This window comes from Mobula birostris, chromosome 25, assembly GCF_030028105.1.
Source record: "Mobula birostris isolate sMobBir1 chromosome 25, sMobBir1.hap1, whole genome shotgun sequence".
In the NCBI taxonomy this organism is placed as follows: Eukaryota; Metazoa; Chordata; class Chondrichthyes; order Myliobatiformes; family Myliobatidae; genus Mobula; species Mobula birostris.
Window position 1 is genome coordinate 21586855 of NC_092394.1, and position 26159 is coordinate 21613013.

At 38.3% G+C, this 26159-nt stretch overlaps 1 protein-coding gene across 1 annotated transcript in view; it reads right to left on the reverse strand.

The window, feature by feature from the left end:
- LOC140187838 (protein phosphatase Slingshot homolog 2-like) overlaps positions 1–26159 on the reverse strand; it is a 145048-nt gene extending 118889 nt beyond the window's left edge. Inside the window, exon 1 of the mRNA XM_072243629.1 lies at positions 25940–26159. Within this exon, the coding sequence (XP_072099730.1) occupies positions 25940–26002 (63 nt within the window). The 5' untranslated portion in view covers positions 26003–26159. The remainder of the gene's footprint in view (positions 1–25939) is intronic.

Here is a 26159-nt window from a genome sequence, read left to right on the forward strand (position 1 = left end):
TAATTAATTAGCATGTTTATTTCGGCTTTTTTCTTAAATATGTGCTGTGTGCCTCCCGGCTGCCGCTGGACTCCTCCGTGCCTCGCAGCAATGTATCGGTCGGTGGCCTGGAGGGTGGGGGCCACTGCACCACCCAACCTGCGACGACTCAGTCTAACACACCATCATCAGGGTGCTCGGCAAGCTGTCTTCCCGATTACAGTAAGTGATACTACACTGTACATACGTTATTTCTACCTTATATTGGCTGTGTATTTTTACGTGTTACTTGGTATGATTTGGCAGCTTCATAGCTTAAAGGTTACTGGAGAGCGTTTGTGCCGTGTTTCTGCAGAAAGCGCTTGCGTGAGATTTTCTGCCGAGAGCGCTTGCGTGAGATTTTCGCTATGGAGAACAGTGCCGGCAATAATTGTGGAAAAGTATTTCTAATTTATATAGGCTGTGTATTAATCATATCATTCCTGCTTTTACTATATGTTACTGTTATTTTAGGTTTTATGTGTTATTTGGTAGGTTATTTTTGGGTCTGCGAAAGCTCACAAAATTTTCCCATATAAATAAATGGTAATTGCTTCTTCGCTTTACAACATTTCGGCTTACGAACCATTTCATAGGAACGCTCTACCTTCGGATGGCGGGGGAAACCTGTATTGCATCTTTAGACTTCCCTCTTCATGCATTTACCTCTTGGAATTAAACCTTTGTCCTTCCCATATCACCTCCTTCAACCAATGTGCAAAAGACAAATCTAGTAAATAATAAATAAATAAATAAATACTGAGTTGCAAAGTCTTTGAAAGTGAGTCTATAGGATTTGGAGTCAATTCAGTCTTGAGGTGAGTGAAGTTATCCATGCTGGTTCCGGAGCTTGATGGTTGTAGGAAAGCATCAGTCATCATCATCAGGTACCCCCACCATCTAGGTTATGCTCTCTTCTCACTGCTGTCAGCAGGGAAAAGGTACAGGAGCCTCAGAACTCATAACAGCAGACTCAGGAACAGTTATTACCATCAGGCTCTTGAACAACAACCTCAACTTCCCTTACCCCATCACTGAAATGTTCCCACAACTTATGGTCTCACTTTCAAGGACTCTTCATCTCATATTCTTGATATTTATTTTTATTTCTTATTTATTTATTATTCTTTCTTTCTTTCTTGTACTTGCACAGTTTGCTGTATTTTGCACACTGGTTGAATGCCCAAGTTGCTGCAGTCTTTCACTGATTCTGTTACAGTTATTATTCTATTATGGATTTATCGAGTGTGCCCGCAAAAAAATAAATCTCAGGATTGTGTATGGTAACATCTCACGCCAACTTGGCACCAGCTAGGTAGCTGCAAGAAAACGTGATGTTGGATGATAGGTATTGAAATCATTGCAGACCTCCTGGTGTACACATCAGTATCCGCACAGTAAACAGATACAGTAACAATATTCTTTAAAAACTATGTTATTTTTCAATTGTCTTTTAAAAATGTTTATAGTAATCATTTTTGAATGGCTTTTCTAAAATGCTTCAATTATTTTAATCCGTCCATTATATTTTTATTTATAGGAAACAATGAATACATGTAATTATTTTACTAATTCACTAATCAATTATAACATCTGCTCAAAATTACCATGGCACACCAAATATATTTTTTAAATGACCACCAATTTGGACACACGCTCTCACTTTAGGTGATAGGTTGTTAAGCCTAGGAATGGAAAGAGACAGGGTAATTGGGCCAGAGGGATAACGGAAAATAATATGGAGGATAACAGAGATGAATGGTTATCAGAAGTTATAGAAATCAATGTTGATACTGTCAGGTTGAAGACTGACAAGACACAATATTAAGGTGTTGTTCCTCTAGTCTGTGTTTTGCCTCAACTTGGCAGTAGAAGATGCTGTGGACAGACATATTGGTGTGCAAATGGAAAGTGGAATTAAAATGGCTGGCCACCAGGTGATCCTGGTTGTTATGACAGCGAAGGTGCTTGATGAAGAGACTCCCCCAATCTGAATTGGGTCTCGCTGCTGTAAAGGAAGCCACACGAGGAGCACCGGATGAAATAAAGGATAATGATGTATGTGAAGTGCTGTCTCACCTGAAAGGACTGCTTAGGGCTCTGAATGGTGGTATGCGTGGAGGTGTAGAGCAATAACTGATGTAATGAATTCCCATGTGAAGTGCTGCCTCACATGGAAGGACTGTTTAGGGCTCTAAACTGTCGTGGGGAGCATGTGGTGAGAGTGTGGAATGAGCTACCAGCAGAAGTATGGATGCAGGTTCAATTTCAATACTTAAGAGAAATTTGGATAGGATGCTGAGTCTGTGGTGGCCAGTGCTATCATGTTTGCTGTTGTGTGCTGGGGCAGCAGACACCAACAGAGTCAACAGACTCATTCATAAGGCCAGTGATGTTGTGGGGATGGAACTGGACTCTCTGACAGTGGTATCTGAAAAGAGGATGCTGTCCAAGTTGCATGCCATCTTGGACAATGTCTCCCATCCACTACATAATGGATTGGTTGGGCACAGGAGTACATTCAGCCAGAGACTCATTCCACCGAGATGTAACACAGAGCGTCACAAGAAGTCATTCCTGCCTGTGGCCATCAAACTTTACAACTCCTCCCTTGGAGGGTCAGACACCCTGAGCCAATACGCTGGTCCTGGACTTATTTCCTGGCATAACTTACATATTACTATTTAATTATTTATGGTTGTATTACTATTTAATTATTTATGGTGCAACTGTAATGAAAACCAATTTCCCTCTGGATCAATAAAGTATGACTACGACTAGGTACATAATTGGGTGGGGTCTGGAGGGCTATGGTCCGAGTGCAAGTCAATGGGAGTAAGCAAATTAATATTTCAGCAGGGGCTAGATAGGCCAAAGGACCAGTTTCCGTGCTGTAGTGTTCTATAATTCTATGATTAACATTTTATTAGTTGGAATGGTGAAAACTTAATTCAAGTCAGTGAATGTAAAATACAGGTGATTAGGTGTGAACTGGTCATTAGGTAAAGTGCAACAACAATACTAAATACTCATTATCCATGAGAGATAGGGAAACAGATTTCAAGCAGATTGCCAAGAGCAGAGACCACTGGAAGGACCTCTCCGATGTACTCAATACAACCTCGTCCAATAAGCATAAAAATATGCCACAATTGAATTTTTTAAACCACCAAGATTCTGGAAATCTGAGATTAAAACCAGAAAATGCTATAAACATTTAGTAGGCTGTGTAGCATCTGCAGAAAGTAAAAGTTAATATTTCATCCCCTCTAAATGGTCTAAAAGCATTAAACCCCATTAATAAGCATATGAAATGTTTAAATACACAAAAAAACTAACACATTACTGCCAATAAAACTTGAAATGAAGAAGAGGACACTGAAATCTAGCCGCACTCTCAATCAGAATAGTACACAGCAGGGAGCCACTTCACTCAAGTAGTCTGGAAACTGATCACCACTTTTATTTAGACAATGATTGGTTTCTCAATGTGTACATTTATCTTGATATGTACACATATTTTCAAACTATATCTTGATATATTAGTTTAAAAAAAATACAGGTGAGGCCTCAGGCTGACCTCTCAAGTATGGGGAAAGCAGTTAATAATGAAGACTGATTGTATAGGTATTTCAAATGCTAATCTTATCAACTCCTTCCCCTTCTGCCTAGATTATCTGGACTCAAATTTTACCTGCTACTTTTATATTTCCTGTCTATTATGCCAGCTCTTATATTTATTTAATCCAAACAACATTTACATTGATATGTACCTTTAATCAGTTGTTGAATAATACCACACACAATGATCTTCTTGAATATCTGCAGAAACACTTCACTCATAATTGCTCCACTAATAAACATTTTAATACTGCCATAGCTCTATAATTAGTAGTTACCTAGGAAACTCCCTGCAAGCATCACTGGATCAAAAAGAGCCCACTGAAACATATAGAAAGAAAAAAAAGAAAGAATCTCAACACTGTCCTCAATAAAAAGAAAGCAAATATTATTTTCTACCTCAAGGAAAGTTTTTCTCAATTATTATCATGTAATACCTCACTAAATTAAATCAGCAGTTTATCTTGATCTGTGCGTATTCCTAAATATTATAATGCTGTTGTTTCAAGTATTTAACTTCAAATTAGCAATATGCCTTTGAATTTCCCTCATAAACAGAAAACAGTTGAAAGAGGAATGGGATATTTGTTTCTCGTTTTGATCTTCATGAGTATTAGAAATGTACAAATCAACTCCAATAAATGAAATTTAATACACACTGATATGTAGCAAAAAGAATATTGTAGGAACCGTCTTCTGATACCTCTACGTGATTGTATTAATAATCATGTAGCATTGATGAAATAAACATGGTGATTCTTTGCTGGAATTTCTCACTTTTCCAAAATGAGTTATTCATTATACAAATCCTTATTCTGACCCCTACTTTTTTTAATGTATACAAAAATTGGATCTGTTCCACAGGACCAAATGAGACCACCATTTTAATTCCAGAATATCATTCAACCAATGTGTGAGAAGTCTGGAGGCAGAGGCACTCTGGGATCCATGTTTTTGTGGGGTTTGGCTTACGGACAGTCACTGTTTACTAGATGTATGTATAACAATCATGAAATAATCACAAGCATGAAATACTGATTTAATACCAGAACTGCTATTTTAGAATTCAACATTCCCCAAGTTTATTCTCCTATTTAAATATCATTCTACTGGACATGCATTCAAATTAAAACACTCCCCCAGTCCAAAAACTAGCACACTAAAGGGATCATCAATTACTTTCAAGTTAATTTCCACTTAATTTTTATTGGTAGGTTCCTGTGATTGTAGAAGGAACTTAATATTTTAAAGTTCCTTAAACCTGTAAGAATGGTGAGTCAGTTGCTAAAAGACTTGGCCTAACTTCAAGGCTTCTGCACAACCAGCTGTTCCCATGCACAAACTCAAGCAGGCATTCCCCAAGGGATTCACAAACTGAGGTGCATGGACCCTTCAGTTAATGGCAGGGGGTCCATGGCACGAGAAAGGTTGGCAACCCCCTGGAAAAGTGGGTAGAAGGCAGAAAAACATCTTCCTACCTGGACCGACCAGTGAATAAAATAGTCTGTACTTACACACTGACACCCTCACTGCAATCTGCAAGCTGAAGCAACCACAGTGCGCTTCTCCTTCAAGAGGTGCAAGTTGATTTTAATCAGGCCAGATGTATGTGCTACTAACCACTTACAAGTTTAGGTCTCTTGCTGAGATGGGCTGTGGTGCAACCAGCCATGAGCTGGACGATGCAAAAAAATTGTTACCCTTGGAAATACACTTGTTCAAAATCCTTCCTCATTCTATGCCTCACCCTTCCACCAGCAGTCCACCTTGTTCTGTATACCCTTCACTCATTCTTCTTATAGTCACGCTATGTTCAGGCAGTTTCCAATAAGGCTTGGTATGCAGAAGTCCATGAGGTAACGAAGAGTCGGACTCGACTTAAGAGCATGCTCTTAGGTAATACTGACTCATGTAAGACCAAAACAGTCACTGTGAAAGTAAGAAGGAACATTAAAGTGATAGGCAATGAGAAGTTCAGAACAACGCTTGCAGATTGATCAAACAGCCCTCCAGCATAATTTTACTGAGCAAGGATAATTCAAGGCTTTTCTGCAGAGTTGTCATCCAACCTGCATCTATTCTGCCAAATGACGATGATAATGCGAGCATCAAATGCAGTACAATTAAAGATTAGCTTTATTTGCACGTACATTGAAACATACACTGAAATGCATCATTTGCATCAAGTCAGCAACGATTGTGCCAGGGGCAGCCTGCACACATCACCACTTTTCCGGTGCCAACTTAGCATGCCCAACACTTACCAACCATAACTATACACCTTTGGAATATGGAATGAAAGCAGAGCACCTGGAGGAAACCCATGTGGTCATGGGCTGAATGTACAAACTCCGTGTAGACAGTGGCATGTCTACTCAAATGGTAATAGCTGGCACTGTAAAGTGATTGTGCCAAACACAATACTACCGTGACAAACCTGCCTGAAGTCACTGCCTGGGCATATACGGAAAGCAATTAAGGACTGACATGAAAAGAAAATTCTTCACCTGAAGGGTGTTAAATTTTATGGAATTCTCTACTACAGAAAGGCTACCCTCCAACCTGATGGCATGAACATTGACTTCTCTAACTTCCACGAATGCCTCACCTCCCGCTCATACCCCATCCGTTAGATTTATTTATATACACATATTCTTTCTCTCTCTCTCCTTTTTCTCCCTCTGTCCCTCTCACTATACCCCTTGCCCATCCTCTGGATTTCCCCTCTCCCCCTTTTCCTTCTCCCTAGGCCTCCTGTCCCATGATCCTCTCATATCCCTTTTGCCAATCACCTGTCCAGCTCTTGGCTCCATCCCTCCCCCCCTGTCTTCTCCTATCATTTTGGATCTCCCCCTCCCCCTCTCAAATCTCTTACTAGCTCTTCCTTCAGTTAGTCCTGACGAAGGGTGTCAGCCCGAAAAGCCAACTGTACCTCTTCCTAGAGATGCTGCCTGGCCTGCTGCGTTCACCTGCAAATTTGATGAGGATTGTAGACAATTCTTTCATGGGCACAACCTCCTGCACACCCTCCCATCATTGAGGAGGTCTTCAAGAGGCAGTGCATCAAGAAAGCAACATCCATCATTAAAGAGGCTCACCATCCAGGGACATGCCCTCTTCTCATTACTACCACCAGGGAGGAGGTACAGGAGCCTGAAGACCCATTCTCAATGTTTTAGGAACAGCTTCATTCTCCCTCTACCTACAGATTTATTGAACCGTCTATGAACTCAACTTCATTTATCTTTTTACTATTTACTTCTGTAACTTAAAAGTAATTTTTATGTATTGAATTTTACTGCTGCTGCATAACAACAAATCTCACGACATACTGGTATGCCATTGATAATAAACTTGATTCTGATCTTAGTCTTAGATCCAAAACGACGCCAACTTTTCCTACTGTAACTAACAGGTTTTGTTCATGATGTTAACTGAGTCAAGGCTACAAAAGATATAAGAGTGAAGAATATCTTTCTTTTTCAATCTTTTTATTAATTTCAATATCATAAACATTACAAAAAATAAGTACAGAGCAGTTGGAATTATATTGATAATAATTAGTTTATACAAGTATAAAGTCAAATCGCACATACTTAATAAGCCTCCCAAAATCTCACAAAATTACCAGTAAAATATAGAAAAAATATACATGAAAATAGAAAAATATCATAAAAAAACAAAAAAAAGAAAAAAAATCCCATTAAAAAAACTAATCTAACCAAACTAGAAGTAAACTAAAGAGGAAATAAAAAGAAAAAGGGCTATTATGATATCTCAGATAAAACCAATAGTGTCACTACTTCCGCTCCTCTCCCCATATATTGAAGTAACAAAATGGAATTGGAAAGGGTCAAATTACATCATGTGAAAAAATTGAATAAACAGTCTCCAAATCTCATCAGATTTAATAGATGGGTCATAAATGACACTTCTCATTTTTTCTAAATTTAAACAAGACATAGTTTGAGAAAACCAATGGAATGTAGTAGGAGGATTAATCTCTTCCCAATTCAATAGTATAGATCTTCCAGCCATTAGAGTAACAAAAGCAATCATCCGACAAGCTGAGGGGGTCAGATGACGTTGTTCTATCATTGGTAAACCAAAGATGGCGGTAATAGGTTGAGGTTGTAGATCAATATTCAAAACAGTTGAAATAATATCAAAGATATCGTCCCAATATTTCTTCAACAAAGGGCATGACCAAAACATATGAGTTAATGAAGCTATCTCAGAATGACATTTATCACATACAGGGTTTATATGAGAGTAATAACGAGCTAGTTTGTAGAGTGAAGAATATCAAAGTTTTTTTTTAAACATCTGATGTATCCAAGTTTATTTCATCTCAAGCTTGTGCTTCTAATGTGGTTCACTGTAGGTACCAGAGTTCTGACTGAAACACCAATGCTTATACATGAAAAAGAGAGTTCTGCTCGAAACGCAAACTTCATTATCATCCTTGGCCACGGAAAATGAATTACAAGAGGACAAAAAAGTTCCATCAACTGTACTACCATTGTTTATTTAACTCCAGTAAACACAAAACACAAAAACATTTACCACAAATCAATATAGTTAATGGCCTCTTGGTAGTCATGAACAAAATAAATGATGAGCTTAAAGTACAATGTATTTCAAAGGAATGTACACACTTGAAACTTTAGAAATACTTATTATAAACAGTCACAATAGTCACCAGCTCTCATTCCAAAAGTCATCATAATATACAGAAGCATACACTCGGTGACCACTTTATTAGGTACCTCCTCTACCTAATAAACTGGCCACTGAGCGTGCGTTCATGGTCTTCTGCTGCTGTAGCCCATCTACTTCAAAGTTTGGCATGTTGAGCATTCAGAAATGCTCTTCCGCACACCACTGTTGTAAAGCATGGTTATTTGAGTTACTGTCACCTTCCTGTCACCCTTAACCAACTTGGCCATTCTCCTTTGACCTCTCCCATTAACAATGCATTTCCGCCCACAGAACTACCACACATTGAGTGTTTTTTTTTTGGCTTTCGCACCATTCTCTGTAAACTCCAGAGACTGGTGTACGCGAAATTCCCAAGAATAGATCAGATTAGATCAGATTATGAGGACACGCAGTCCTCTTTTATTGTCATTTAGTAATGCATGCATTAAGAAATGATACAATGTTCCTCCAGAACGATATCACAGAAAACACAAGACAAATCAAGACTGAAAAACTGACAAAAACCACATAATTATAACATATAGTTACAACAGTGCAAAGCAATACCGTAACTTGATAAAGAACAGACCATGGGCACGGTAAAAAAAAAGTCTCAAAGTCTCTTGAAAGTCCCATCATCTCACGCAGACGGTAGAAGGAAGAAAAAAACTCTCCCTGCCATGAACCTCCAGCGCCGCAAAATTGCCGATGCAGCACCCTGGAAGCACCCAACCACGGCCAATTCTTGAGTCCGTCCGAAAACTTCAAGCCTCCGACCAGCCCTCCGACACCAAGCACCGAACACCATCTCTGCCGAGCGCTTCGACCCCGGCACAGGTAATAGGCAAAGCTGAGGATTTGGGGCCTTCCCTTCCAGAGATTCTCGATCGCATAGTAGCAGAGGCAGCGAAGCAGGCATTTCAGAAGTTTTCTCCAGATGTTCCTCCAAGCTTTTCACATCTGTCTCCATCAAATCAGGATTGTGCTTGGCCCCTACTTAACAAATACGATATCATTTCGGAGCGGCCGTGCGCGCTGCATCACGCCGCCATCTTCTCCTCCCCTCCTTATGGAATATCAGTTTCGGAGACAGTCAAACCACCCCATCTAGCACCAACAAACATTTCAAGGTCATTGTCTGATGTTTGGTCTGACCAATATCTGAACCTCTGCATGCTTTTATGCATTGAGCTACTGCCACGTGGTTTGCTGATTAGATATGTGCGTTAACAAGCAGGTGTACAAAATAAAGTGGCCACTGAGTATATATTTGGCATTTTACAGTTAATTTAGTACTACATCCAGTTACCAACAGATACTTATATCCATCCACACAAATAACTCAATGACCTATTATCATTCCAATCAAGTTAAACAAGCCGTGTGGTAGCCATGTCAAAGGTTCCAATTCTTAAATGTTATCCAGGTACTTCCAATGCAAGTATACATTTATAGAATTTATACTAAATGTCCTCTTCTTGGGTATCATCCATGTCCCCCTATTCCCTTCAAATTCATCAGAATCAGATTTATTCTCATTGACATAAGCAGTGAAATTTGTTGTTTTGTGACATCAATACAGCACATTGGTAAAAAAAACTGCCATGTTATAACAAGAAAATATTCTTTAAATAAATTAATAAATAATGTAAAAAAAAAAAAAGAGCAAAATAGTGAAGGTTGGGTTCATGGGCTCTTCAGAAATCTGATGGTGTAGTAGATGAAGAAGCTTATCCTAGAATATTGAGTGTGCGACCTCAGGCTCCTGTACCTACTCCCTTATGGTAGTAATGAAAAGGGTGCATGTCCTGAATAGTGACATGCCCCCTTCTGGACCACCTTTTCATACAATCCTCTGGGCCTTCTTTTGATTCTATGCACTGGAACATTCATATTAGGCAGTGATACAATCAGTTGGAATGCTCTCTATAGTACCTCTGAAGAAATTTGCTCAAATCTTTGGTGAGACACCAAATCCCTCAAACTCCCAATGAAATATAGCTGCTGGTGTGGCTTCTTCATGATTGCATCAATAAGTTGGCCCAGGACAGATCCTCTGAGATGTTAACACCCAGGAACTTAGAGCTGCTCACCCTCTCCATCGCTGACCCCTCAATGAGGACAATTCTCCTAACTTTCCCTCCCTAAAGTCCACAATCAAATCCTTGGTCCCGAGTACAAAGTTGTTGTTGCACACCACTCAACCAGTTAATGTCTCTAATTCCAAATATCTCGTCACTATCTGAGATTCTGCTAACAACAGTTGTGTTATCAGCAAATTTTTGGATGGTGGTTGAACTGTGCCTAGCTACACAGTCATGAATTTAGAGAGAGTAGAGCAGTGGGCTAAGCACTCATCCTTGACTACTCTTCATAAGTCCAAAATTTATTAGTTGGTTCTGGATATTTTAGTATTATAATCTAGGTTTCAAGATCAACTTTTCCAAATAATTGTTCCTTCAAAAATTTGGCACCTTACCCAGAGTGATTATTTCCAAATATTTCCGTCCCAGGCCCCTATCACAGGTGCCCAATGGTTTACCTTTCCATCTGACCCATTCCTTAGGAGTTGGTTTCACCACAGGTAGAACAGAGGGAGTAAACTGTTTTGCCCTTGAGCTATTTCTTTGATCATGGCAAATCTGTGCCAACTCCCACATTCAACATTCTCCCCTCCCTCCTCCACCCTCCCCATCCGATCCCATTTCTCTTAATTGCATTGGAGATCAAAGATCTCTGAAAACGAGAAACTGATTCAGTATCAATATTCACATACCAGGGCATTCCAAATTCACTACAGTGCCAATAAAAATATCCACCCCTTCCCCCAGAAGTTTTCATGTTTTATAACATTGAAACACAGTGGGTTTAGTCTGGCTTTTTTGACACAGATCAACAGAAAAAGACTCTTTTGTGTCAAAGTGAAAACATATCTCTACAAAACGGTCTAAATTAATTACAAATATAAAACACAAAATAATTGATTGCCTAAGTATTCATCCCCTTTAAAAGGACACATCAATCATCACTGGTGCAGCCAACTGGTTTTAGAAATCACATAATTAGTTAAATGGAGATCTGTTTTTGCATACCTGTGTGCAGTCAAGGTGTATCTATTGATTGTGGTAAAAATAGACAGGTATCTGGAAGGTCCAGCTCCTGGTGAATTAGTATCCTAGCAAAAACTACACCACAAAGACAAAAGAACACTCCAAACAACTCCACAAAAAGGTTATTGAAAAGCACAAGACAGGAGATGGATACAAGAAAATTTCCAAGTCACTGAATTTCTCTTACAGTTAAGTCAATCATCAAGAAATGAAAAGAATATGGCATAGCTGTAAATTCGCCTAGAGCAAGCCATCCTCAAAAACTGTGTGACCATGCCAGAAGGGGATGAGTGAGGAAGGCCACCAAGATACCTATGACAACTCTGGAGGAGTTACAAGCTTCAGTGGCTGAGATGGGAGAGACTACGCGTACAACAATTGCTCGGGTGCTTCACCCAGTCACAGCTTTATGGGAGAGTGGCAAAGAGAAAGCCACTGTTGAAAAAAAAACTCACATGCAATCTCAGCTGGAGATTGCCAGAAGTCAGGTGGGAGACTCTGAAGTCAGATGGAAGAAGGTGCTATGGTCTCATGAAACCAAAATGGAGTTTTTTGGCTAAAGGCCATGTTTGGCTAAATACCATTAGACAAAATGCCATGTTTGGTGTAAGCCAAACACTGCATATCATCAAAAACACACCATCCCTATCGAAAAGCATGGTGGTGGCTGCATCATGCTGTGGGGATGCTTCACTGTAACAGGCCCTGGAAGGCTTGTGAAAGTAGAGGGTAAAATGAATGCAGTAAAATACAGGGAAATCTTGGAGGCAAACCTGATGCAGTCTGCAAAAGAATTTAACTTTGGAGAAGAATTGTTTTCCAGCAAGACTATGAACCCCCCCCCCCCCCAAGCATAAAGCCAGAGCTACACAGGAAGGGCTTAAAAACATCAAAGTTAATGTCCTGGAGTGGCCAAGTCACAGTCCAGACCTCAATCCAATTGAGAATGTGTGACTGAACTTGAAAAGAGCTGTTCACTCACGATCCCCATGCAATCTGACAGAGCTTGAGCAGTTTTGTAAAGCGGAATCGGGAAAAACTGCAGTGAACAGATATGCAAAGCTGGTAGAGACCTATCCACAAAGACAAGGCTCAAAGGTGCATCTATTAAATACTGACTTGAAGGGGGTGAATACTTAAGCAATCAATTACTTTTTGTTTTATATCTGTAATTAATTAAGACCACTGTAGAGTTCCGTTCTCACTTTGACACGAGAGTCTTTGTATTGAAGAGTGTCAGAAAAAGCCAAATTAAATCTACTGTAATTCAATTTTGTAAAACAATAAAACATGAAAACTTCCACCGGGAGGGTGGCAGGGGGACTGGTGAATGCTTTTTATAGGCACTGTACTATGTGCAGTGGTACCCTGGCTAGAAATATTTACCCCTACCATCCAGCTATCAGTAGTAGTTTCTCTTTGTCCACCACATCAGTTCTCCTTCACATTTTTAAATCATTCCTTAAGGCTTTATCTTCCAGTATACAACCTCAGACTTTAATACTTGGAGTACAGTCATCATTCTGGTAAATCGAAATTGCCTTCTCTCCAGGACAACATATTCAGAGTCGGGGCACTAATATTTTCTATAGTTGTAGCATGACTTCTTTCCACTGGAATATCAGTTCTTCTTGATAGAGAGAAAGAAACTTTCAGTTTGATTAAATTTCTACACCCTTCTATATTATAAACCCACGATGAATATGGAACCCACCCATTTGCCTGCCTTTTTAGAACATAAGCTTTTTTCCATTTTTGAAGGTAATTTGCTGTATCCTCATGTTCCAAAATTCAACCTCTCTCAAGAGTCTCCATTTTAAAGCAGCAGCATTTGCCTTGCATGCATATTCCTACATCACCTTCTCCACTGCAAATACTGATAAAAACTAATTATGACCACCATTTCCATTTACAGTGCTAGCACTGTCTATTTGAATTGCTCATAATCAGCACACTTTTCTTAATACTACACTAAAATTTTCTATTGACTTTGCTAGCCTTGCGTGTTCATTGATACACTTTTACTATGTATTTTGCCACCTTTTGTGTCTTCTATTACCAGGAAATGTGCTATTCTTTTGCCTCTGCTGTGCACTTATAATTTTTTTTCTCTCTATTATCCTCTACCTCTTTAGTTGTCTGTATTTATTTTCTTTGACAGAGTTCCAACCTCATATCTGTAGAGTGGATAGCAGCTACGATTATCTTCCAATATTTTTTTCAAACATTTTCTGTTGTCTAACTATGGTTTTACCCATTAGCAGAATTTTACCCTCGAATGTGGAGTCTTCAAAATTCAAAGTAAATTTATTATCAAAATACATATTTGCCACCACATACAACACAGATTCCTTTTCTTAAAGGCAATCACAGTGAATACAAGAAACACAACAGAATCGATAAAAGACCACACACAACAGGAAAGACAACAACCGATGAGCAAAAAAACAACAAGTTGTGCAAATACATAAAGAAAGAGAATAATAATAAACAAGCAATAAATATAGAGAACATGAGATGAAAAATCCTTGAAAGTGAATCCAGTTTAATCAGAACAGTTCAGTCATGGGGTGAGTGTACTGAATGAAGTTATACCCTCTGGTTCAAGAGCCTGATGGTTAAGCGGTAATAACTGTTCCTGAACCTGGTGGTGCGGGTCATGAGGCTCCTGCACCTTCTTCCTGATGGCAGCAGTGAGAAGAGCACAAGGCTTGAAAGGTTGGGGTCCTTGATGACGGATGCTGCTTTCCTAAGTCAGAGCTCCATGTAGATATACTCAATGGTGGAGAGGGCTTTACATGTGATGGACTTGACCATATCCACTACCTTTTGTAGGCTTTTCTGTACAAGAGCATTGGTGGTTCCATACCAGGTGGAGATGCAGCTAGTCAATATACTCTCCACCAGACATCTATAGAAGTTTGTCAAAAGTTTTAAATGACATGCCAAATCTACACAAAATTCTAAGTAGAGGCATTGCCATGCTTTCTTCGTAGTGGCACTTACATGCTGGGCCCATAACAGATCCTCTGAAAGGATAACACCAAGGAATTTAAAGTTGCTTACCCTCTCCACCTCTGAACCTCCAGTGACAACTGACTGACAGATTTCTGGTTTCCTCCTCCTGAAGTCAATAATCATCTACTTAGTCTTGCTGACATTGAGTTGTTGTTGTGGCACCACTCAGCTAGCTTTCCAATCTCCCTCCTATATGCTGATTCATCACCACCTTTGATTCAGCCAACTACACTGGTGTCACTGGCAAACTTCAATACGGCAGTGTAGCTGTGCTTAGCCTCACAGTCATAGTATAAAGTGATTAGAGCAGAGGGCTGATCACACAGCCTTGTGATGCACCAGTGCTGACAAAGATTGTGGAGAAGTTTTTACCAATCCGAACCGACTGGGGTCTACAAGTGAGGAGATGGAGGATCCAGTTACTCAAGGAGATATCATCACAGTGGATGCAAATGCTCCTGGATGAAAGCCAGAGGCAGGTTACCACATTCTTCTCAGGCACCTGGATAATTGAAGCCTGCTGGGTAGCTGGGTATCTCAGACTGCCAAAGCAAGAGGTTAGTGAATACTCCAGCCAGTTGATCAGTACAGGTCTTTGTCATCACAGACAAATTATACCTAGCTAAACTTGGAATCTTAAAACTATTTTTTTCATCTCCCTTCTGAACACTACATCGAATTTGGTATCGTAATCACTGCTATATCAAATTTGTGTGCATTGTTACACTCTACCGACAACGCTATTCTCACATTATATCAACGATAAGAAAGGGTATGATTTCACATTGTCTGCCTACCTTGATGGTTGCTCTTACATTTACTTAGATTTCTTGCTTCTTTATACTTATTTAATTATTTTAATTACCTTCCTTTCCATTAGTTGAAGAACTATTTCCAACTACTCCCTTTGCCATCTTTCCATTTTAGAACTGTTAATATTACCAACCTCCTACCCTGCCAATCCCACTTCCAGTCTCCAAATTCAAAGTCCTATGAACATTCTAGTTGCCTTTTGCACTTAGGGCATCAGTAGAGTTCTTTCCTGCACCCAAACATACAGCAGTGCTTGCTTTCCTGAGAAAAAAGATAAACAGGAGCAGGAAATCCTCAAACCTACTTCAATACTCAAACTTCTCACCTTTAGGCATCTTTAGAACTAGCATGGTAAGATCCCTTTGCATACCAATAGTTTCCAGTATTTATTTTAAAAGGTATTCTGTTTATCCTCCTAAAGTACATAATCTTGTATTTTCTTACATTGTTCTGCATCTGTCCCCTCTCTGTCCATGTAACTTAAGCCTCTGTGTCCTTCTCATAACCCAATTTGTAACTGAAGTAAATTTGGACAGGTTATTCTGTTGCATCAAGGGCATAGGCTGAATTTTTTTGCCAGCACACCTATAACAGTCTGCTAACCTGAAAACAACACATTTATCCTTTCTTTCAGTTCTTTAAACAATTTTCTATCCTAATATGTTGCCTGTGAGCTTTTCAGTCACATATACACCTTTTGTGTAGCACCTTATCAATTTTTTTTGAAAATTCAAATAAATGTATTTGTTGGTTCCCACATAATTCTATTAGGATTTGTCAAACGTGATTTTCCCTTCAGTTTAATCATGAGTTTAGATGATACATTGATGATCATCTGTTTTCAGCAAATTGCTGGTATCTTTCTCTGAAATTCTTAATGCAGTTGCTACAACTATTTCCATTACTCTAGTATACTTTACCAAGGGAAAGAACCTGGAAGGAGAAGTCCAAAAAAATGAATAAAGACGGTATTTTAGGAAGCCAGAAAACACATACCAGCAGTCGTTAGCAGACAGCATTCCAAAAGACAAATAAAGTACTAACACTGACAGGTCTGGGTAGAAAGACAGAAATCACTGAATGCAGAAATTGGTTTGAGGAGCAAGATAGAGGGAAAAATAGCAGGAATTGAGAAAAAAAAACAGTCAACATTGGAAGTCATATAAGATGTTGGAAACAACATCACCTGTTAACAGGTCATTCACGTGGAATGAACAGTGCAGCAAAAGATGATTTATTAGCAATTCACAGAAAAGATCAGAATTCTATCTAGTAGTCTACTTATTTTCCAGTGTCGGAAGAGTTATTCTGTACAAAAGACTCTTCTCAAAATTGCTTTTTTTTTGTAACTGGTAATGTTACATTTTCTCGATTTTATTATGAAGTCATCGCCCAATATATAAACATAGATAAAACAACTTTAATAACCAGAGCTGCCTTAACAAAATGATGGTCAGCTATAAGTACTGTAGCATTTCAGCTGCAGTACCATAATCACTGTCAAATCAAGTCAACTCAGAACCAACTCAAAACCAAACTTTTCTGCCTGCAAAGCAGCACCTTTTAATACTGACTTCATAAACAATGCTTAGCATTACACCTATTTTGCTCTTCTGTAAAATCAAGCTTTAGCCAAGCTCTGAAGATCCCAAACTTCCACACATAAAATAGGATGTGACTGGGCCAAAACTGTCAAGAAAGCTCTATGGATATTACTTTTTGTCCTATCCACTCCAAAAACTTTTTAAATAGAATTTTAGATTAACAGGATTTATAAACTTGAACTACTGGGCACTTTTTAGTGAACATTAGTCAGGATTAATGTTCCTTCATGGTCCAAACAGAACTCAGATGAGATAAGAATCAATAGAACACAAAATACAGTGGAATAATACTAAATAATCCCAACAGGTTTTGGATTTTGGTTGTACTAGTTTAAGTAACTTTCCAGACTCTATGAAATTATTCATATCAATAATCCAACAATTTTAATTCACATAAGATGTTACACAGTATTATAATAATTGAACAAGGGAAGTTGAAAGGGAGCATGGGAATCAGGACCGTGGAGGGCTGGAAAAGAATCAAGTAAACCAGTGGCTAGCAAGTCGGAAGGGGGGGGGGGGAAACAGGAAATGGGGCCCCAGTGAGTTGTAGGGGAAGTGTAGGAAATATGACAGGGTGAGCCAGATACCGAACCATCAGGATTTCCAAATTGTTGAATAGCTGATTTTCAGATCATTTTTCCATCTTCAATTTTCAAAAAGTGGCAAATTAGGAGTTGCAAGTTTCCAAAAAAGCACTTCATAGATGGAATGATATAAGTTGGTCTAATAGTAGCAGTCAGAAACAAAATGGTAGACAAGATATGTATAATGTCTAACATATTCATTGTTTCTAAACATACAAATGTACTTATTTTCAGTAAAAAAAATTCTAAATCAAGCTTTATTTATAAACTACCAAGATGAAAACATGCAGAAAAGCCAACAATGATATTTTGTCAGTATTCATCATCATCTATTTTTTGCACATATTGTGGCAAATCATTTACAAATTATGGACAGTGCATCTAACAGCAACTGGGTTGGAAAATATTTCTGCCTGAAGATGCAAGCTCACATTTTGAATCAGCTAAAAACTGGACACTCATTGTCACTACATATCCTGCATACAAGATACTAGGAAACATGTCATAAGTAGATCCATAACACAAGATCACAAAAGGTGATCCAGTTAAACAGCTACTTTCAAAAATTCACCAACTACTTGCCCACGTTTGAAGCTTTCATTCACAACCGCATGGAAGTCAAAATATTTTGATGACAACCCCAAGTTGGTGTTTTTTTAATACATCTGTGAGGACTTAACTGTCAAATTAAGTAAAATACTTTTGAGATGGGTTTGATTTGGTGATCCTTTCAAAACAAAGTATTTAATGCATCTCAATGGGTTTCTATAAGACAAGTTAAAATTTAATCTTGGGAAAATACTTTGAAGATGGATCCTACTGATTGAAATCAAATCTTCATCAACAACAGTGTTAATGTTATCTGATAATACATTGCTTCCTTGATACCATGAGAATATCTCCTCCAATTGTGCTGCCAATTATTTTACCTGACCCTCTACTTCTAATCTACAAATAAAACCATGTGACTATGTAATGCTCCATCATTAACAATCTAAAAAAAACTTACTTTTTCAAAAATAGCTCCTAAACATAAAGTCATCCTTCTGCTAGAGAAAACACAGCTTATTGTATATTCGAATCAAAGTTGCTAGTTTTCATGCTGGACTTTACGGCCTGACACCAAATAAACAAAATCAGTTTAGAGCTGTATTGAATTAGTTTAATTGTGCTTATAATTGGTCTTACATTGAATCATCTTCACTATATTTCTGCCCATTCATCCAGAACCATCATAGCTCACAGAAAGGCACATTCCAATCTACACTTGAACTTGATTAATGGTCCTTAAAAGAACATTTCCAATTCGCATCCCAATTATATGACCCGATTTATAGTACAGCAATTTCAGGCATTCATCTCACAAAGAACATTAGTGATGTAATTCCAAGTGGAAAGGCATCAGAGAGCAGCAATTCCTCCATGACCACAAATAAAGTAACATAGGAATAGAGGTAAATATCGAACTCGAAATAGTTCTCCCTGCTCCCCAGCACTGTTCCTCCTGCTCCAGAAAAGTACAGTATTTATAAAGCAATCAACAAGACTGACAGAAGAATTTTAAGAATAGCTAATGAACTCAAGAGTGTATTGAACCAGAATGAGTGTATGAGACCAAAGTTTTAACTGAGTGCACTGACTCAATTTCAGCCTGTAACGTACCTTTCTCTAAAAAGCGGAAAAAGGATTCTTCCTCAACAATGCATTCATGCAAGTCAGAATGAACCCTCTCCCCCCCATTCCAAACGCATATGCAGAAATAAATACACCACTCAGGCAGCAATCAAATTATAAACCAGTGAACCACTGCACATGCTGGAGTCTGAAAAGAATGGTTCCACCATTGGGATAACATTCCTGCAGTAATCAGCACAAAAAGATAATACTACAAAGTTTATTGCACTCCTGATGGTGTATGATCCATACATAGCCTTTTCCAGCCACTCACAGTGGTAACTTCAAGAATAATCTTCTTCATCAGTGTAACCAATAACTGATTAGCTTTGGAGAAGATTAAAAAGGTGCAGTAATAATTTGAACAATGTTTCAATTTCACACGTTAACAAAAAAAGAGTCAGTAAATGCTTTATTTATGAGTGAATCATGTGAAACTATTATTACAAGTTAGACTTCTGCAGTGGAATTTCCTTGCTGAATGTTCTGTAAGTGCTCCATCAACATTAAAATGATTTATGCAGTTCCCAGAACATATCATTCAAAAAATACAACTGTGAAAAAGCATCTACACTATACGATGTTTTAAGAAGTTAATCAGCTAATAAATAAACAAGCATAATGCATAAATACCACATGGTTTTTGAAACATACAAAATACATTTGGTTTACGCCATTCAGTGTTCAAGACTGCTCTGCCAAGTCACTTTGATCAGGACTGATAATCTAACTTCACTCTTTCTGATTTCTCTCTAGTCTCCCTTTCTCAGCCATATAAAAATATATTTTCTTTCTTAAACTTGGTATCAACTGCTTTCTGGACAAAGCAAATGTTGTACAAATGACTCAAGTTGTTTTTGCACTAAGAGCTGATAAATAATATTGCTGGAGTTTCAAAATGTTTATTTATTTTGAGTCACACACAGATACAGCCTAAACAGGCCTTTAGGTCCACCAAACATCTGCCAGTCATTTACACTTGCCCTACATTAATCTTATTTTTCATTCTCCCTTATGTTCTCATTAACTTCCTCCCAGCTTATACCACTCCAAAATACTAGGCAGAGCTTACAGTGGCCAGCTAACCTACCAATCCACACATCTTTGGAAAGTGAGAGAAACCTAGAGTAGGTCCACCAACTCACAGGGAAAACATGCGAACTCCGCAAGCAATGCACGTGATCAGGAGTAAGTCTCTGGCACTGTGTGGCAGTGGCTCAACCGGTGCAGTTGATAAAATTCCTGAACAGAGCAGTAATGACCTATGACAATAATACATCTGTTCATCTCACCACTGAAGTATGAATCCACAACTGTGAACCTTGGTTATCACACCACACCTATATATGTGCGCAAGTTAAATGTTCACTGCAACCAAGAATGATCTCATCTTTCAACACATTTTGCCAAAGTATAATCAAGAGGCCAATTCATTGTTACTCCACACTCATCCTCTGCTGATTATCAAATTACTTGGACAATTCATGCATCATAGCAAATTGATTCTAAGAATCCCTGGCTTCTATAAAATGTTTTCTGATAACTTGGTAAAATTTATTGGATATTCTGCACAGATTTCTTTAAAGTATAGAAAACCAACTGTTCTTAACTGTCATAAATAATTTGAAAACATTTTATGAAATATGCCATCAGTGGTCAAGTATTCCACTAACAACACAACTTCAAATAAAATCACATCTTATTTTCAAATACTTGCTTGGCTTTATACATCCCCATTTTTAATCTCTTTCAGTGCTTCAACCATACCACATAGCTATACTTCCTCCAATTGCAGCTCTTTTATCAACCCAATTGTTCCATCTACCAAGGTCTCAAGCTCTTTAATTCCCTCCCTAAAGGAGAAAATAATTTTTTTTTACGAGATAATTCAAAATACCTGTCCATAACCAACTTTAAATCATTTCCAAAATCTCCCTAACAGGCTTTTCACCGAAAATACTTCCATGAAACCCCTCGGAACACTACCATATTTATATTATGATATGTAAATTTAAATAATAATCCAAACAAATCTGTATTCTTAGATAATAACAGTTTTAGAGACAAGTGCCCTGAGAATAAAAGGAAATAAATAAGATAAATTACTAACTTGTATTTTAATTTTTGACCACAAACTAATGACAAGCAAAGCTAAGTTTTGCTGTCAATTAACAAATAATTGAGGGAAAAAAGTGTCAGTAGCTAAAACGCCTTTCACTAACCAACCCCAACTATTCAACTATACTTGCTGGGTCATTTGTTTAAATAAGGAATCAGCCACGTTGCTATATATTAAGATACCCCAAAAAAGGCAGGGATGACAGACTTCCCTCCCTAAATGAAATCTGTTAATGAAACAGATGGGTTTATGATGACAATCCAATACTTTCACAGTCCCAGTTTTTATTCCATATTTATCAAACGCCTAAATTTAAACTGTCCAGCTTCAAATGTGGGATTTAAATTCATTTTCCCAGACAATACTCCAAATCAATACTGCAGGACTCTTGATGCAAGTCCAGTGGCAGAACCTATCTTCTATCCAAGCTATAGATTGTCTTTGCTGTAGTGCCTCAAAGCATAGTAATCTCCTGCAAATTGTATAAATAAGTAACAAGTCAAGTCCAGAATCTATGAGGAACCACCTTCAGGAGAGGAAAAGAAATAAGGCAATCTTAAACATATGGTTGTAAACATGATTGAAAATATAAAGGGAGTAAACATGGCTGGAAGAATTATTTTATAGATTTGAAAGGGAAAATGTAACTCTAAATCATAGTGGAGCCAAATTTCTTTAACACTTCTGTATTGCAATGCTAGATTAGTAACGCTAGAATTTTAATGTTTTCTATCTTTGTAGAAATCCTAGATTTTCCTCCTTACTTTTACAGAAATCTGATAAAATTGTTTCAAGACCCAGTCTCTAATCCAGTTGTGATGAAAGGGTATGCAAGCAATTTGCTCTTGTGCCTCTACTGTAAACTTGCAGCTTGGAAGGACAAGGATCGACAAGTTTGATTTACATGCCCCAACCCCCCCAGATGACCCTTACACCAGATTTTCCCAGAAGCAATACACGTCAAATTATTAAATCAGAAACTGGGGGGAGGGGGGAGGAAAAAAAACAAAATTAAAGCCACAAAAACTCATGTTAATAGGATGTTACCTACAAAGAAATGGGCTTATAAGGAAATAAACTTTCTTGGAAATTTTCTTGTCAGAATTAAGGGTAGGTTATTCCATATCGCTGAACTTTTTAAACGCAAGAAATTCTGCACATGCTGCAAGTCCAAAGTAACACAAAATGCTGGAGGAACTTCGCAGGTCAAACAGCATCTATGGAAAGAGATAAACATTTGGTCGAAGACCCTTCATTAGGACTGGAAAGGAAGGGGGAAGAAGCCAGAAACTACAATAAAATTCAAGCAGGAAAATATCTAATATACTCTGGTGATAATCCTCAATAAGCATTCAAATTACAAGAGAAACAAGATCAAATGCAAATTACTTACAGTGCTGAAGAGAATTAGTTGAGATATTTAATATTAAATAGGTTGCAATTTACTGAGAATATACACTAAAATTTACAAGCAAATTTACAAAGATGTGAAGTATAATTACATGATGTAGGAAGATTCTCAGAACAAAAGGGTAAGATTTAATTAAGGTCAAATGTAACAAAACTTTGTTTAATTCTTACTGTTTTCTGAGTTTCTAATTGCTCTTTCCAAATTCAACAATGGGCTTTCACCCTTCAAAGGCACTTTTAGGCTTAATTCTGCTTAATCCAAGTTGATGTCAAACCAAGCATTATGCACTATTACATTTTAGCTGTCCTGTATCCTATCACAGGCTGATTCAATACAATGAAGAACAAAGCAAATTCATTTTACCCCTCCCCCACTCAGTCCTACCCAGCATCTCAACCAAATTAAGCCTAGATTTGAAGGTGGTTGGAGAGAGAGATCATTACACAACACACCCTGAAAGTGACTGATACATCAGTATATCTGGATCACAGAGTAAGCAAAAATCTGCTAAACATTCTTAGCATCTTAACCACAGGAAAAGTCAAATGGTCTGACATGCCATCAGGAAGATGAATTAGAGAACTAGATAACAAATACTCCACATGGAGACACTGTATGAAGTTATATCTGAACATAAATGGTATTGTCCAGTTTAGCTTCTTTCAAATAAAGTTACTTTATAGAAGGAAGAATTCAAAACATCAGTGAAATAAAATGGTAACCTACACTGACTATAAAGATCAAGAAATCTAGTGCCTTGTGACTGATGTAAATGAAGATCATTATGTATTTCAATAGCTTTACACTACTTATCCTCAGTCAATTCAGGTTTTTCAGTCCTGAATCGCAGTTTTAATCTCCTTCTAAAACTACAGTTATTTGTAATAATAGATTTTAAAAAATGTACAAATCACCTCTTTATGTAAAAGAAAATACAGTAATGCAGCAGAATTTAGCAGAAAGGGCTGTCACTCCATTCTGGACAATGCATTTTTTTTATAACAAATAGACTTCACATAACTACATCAATGGAAAATGGTGACGTTTTCAGCTGTGTGTATAAAATCTGAAACTTATATTAACTATATAAGTGCCATGATTAAAGTTTCACTGCAGAATAGTCAGAAAATTAAAAATACTAAAAATGATTGATGAACATTTAAGCATATTATGTTTGTTTTAAGACAACACAGGCAATTGTTCCTGAAGATATATTTACTATGTTGGAAGACTGAGAGATGACATTCAACTGAACATAATCATGTTTGCACAAATGTTGCACTTAATGGACTGTCTGGGATACAACGATGAACCTCGGAATAGAGATGAAAAAGACGATGTCATGTTCTAAATCTGAATTAATTCATGTAAACTAATACCAGCAACAACTTCCATCTATATAGATTGTTAAAGCAGCAAAGCAAACAAAGGCATCCCTTAGGAGTACTAATTGTTCCAAAGCCATGTGAACACAACACAGGATCAAAACCATGGTCTATGTGCTTAGCAGAGGGGGTTGTCATGGAATACATACTTAGTAGAAGGAGATGTGGTTTTTATGTCTTAAAAGGGTAAAAGGAATCAAACATGTTAGCATGTTAAGGGAATGTGAGCAAGATTTCTGTTCCCAAGCTTGAGCAAGGGTGTCAATTGTAATCACAAATTTCCTGACATATGTAAGTGATAATAAATCTCACTCTGATGAGCTACTGAAGTTAGGAATAACCAGGAGGTCGGTTTTTGATGAGGACAATTGTCTTTAAGAATTATTAAGATAGAGATACTTTAAAGGTATGCAAAATTAAGATCATGGAGGGATTTGAAAATGAGAATTATAAGGGCATGGGTAAAAGGAGGTGTAGCGATACAAGCTTTGAATGATCTCAAGCTTATAAGGAGTACTTGCCTAGTTTGTGCCCAAATAGTCTAAATTTGACAAAGACATGGATGAGGGCTTTAGTAGTGGATAAGCAATATAAGGGCAACATTGGGCAATGTTATGGAAACAGGGTGGACATGTGGTATGAAGTTGGTGATGGGAAACCAAGAACTGAGACAACAAACAATCTGCTAAAGGAGCTCAGCACAGGTCAAACAGCATCTGTGAGAGAAAAGGAATTGTCAATATTACCCATTGAAACATTGCATAAGGACCAAGAGTGGTGTCTCTATGACAACACACAACCTGGTATGGTTTATGTCAGTTCCCAAAGTGAAGGTTGGAGTTACTGACTCAGAAGGAAGTAAAGTTTGTAATAAGAAACAGAAGATGTGTATATGGAATGACCTACCAAAGGCAACAGTAAAAGTAGGTACAATGACATTTAACTGACATGGATAGGATGGGTTTTGAGGGCAAATGGGACTAGCTGAGATGACCATTGTGAATAGTACAGATGAGTTAGCTGAAGGGCCTATTTTCCTGCTGCATATAATGCTCTACAAAAGATCTGATCACTCTCAATGTTGTGATTTATTAGGAATTATCTGTCAACTAAACCATACCACAGAAAGCCCTTTCATGTCATTAAATCAATAAATAAGAATCGAATACAGAGTTCTGTGCCCGGGAATTACAATGAAATAGAAGCAAATCCGACCTGAAGTACAATGGAGCAGAATACTCGAGAAGGTGTTAGCAAGCAATAATGTCGGCAGCAGAAACTTATAACAATAACCAGAGCAGTGCCAAGTCATGTTATGCCTCTCTTGATGATGCATTATGAAAACCCATCATCTTTTGTCCCCATTTTTATAAAAGGGCTTCCTACTGTCAGATGGAATTTACACCATGGAGACATTATACTATAGTCATAGAGTATTTTATCAAGCGGGCATTGCTCCATACTGCAGAAATAAATGTATGGTTAAAGCACCTGCTGTATGTGTACACGTGGATTACACTAGGAGTCGACATATATCTTGAAATGCAACCAGGAAGCACAGGCGGGTCTTAAAATAGTGCACAAACCCAGCGAAATCATCATATATAATCGCAATGAACAATACGCCCGCCGGCGCACCAGCAGGGCGGCCGCTCGTGAACGCGCGCCGGGGGGGGGGGGAGAGACAGCCGGGCACGAGAGCATGGGGGAGGGGAAGAACAGACCGATTCAAAACCCTTCCTAACGTTGTTTTTGAACCGAAGTGCGCGCGACGTACCGACGTAACGGACCTCCATATATGGAAGGGGGGAGCCAAACGCGCACGCGCACTAGGCCCGCGAACGCCTTCTGGGTCGGCGATCAACCGGCGGAACTCACCGAAACACAAGGGCTGGAGGTGGTACTCGGCGTCGGGGAGCGCTGAACCGTTACTAAAGCCATCTATAGAGCCCCAAACACCACAAATCGCATTCTTGTAGCAGTTCTCCGAGAATTTAGGGGGTTTCTTTTGATCTATCTACTGGTTGAGTACAGTAAATACAAACAACAACGCCCTGCACACCGATGCGTCTGACTCTCCGTCAAACGAACACTGGCG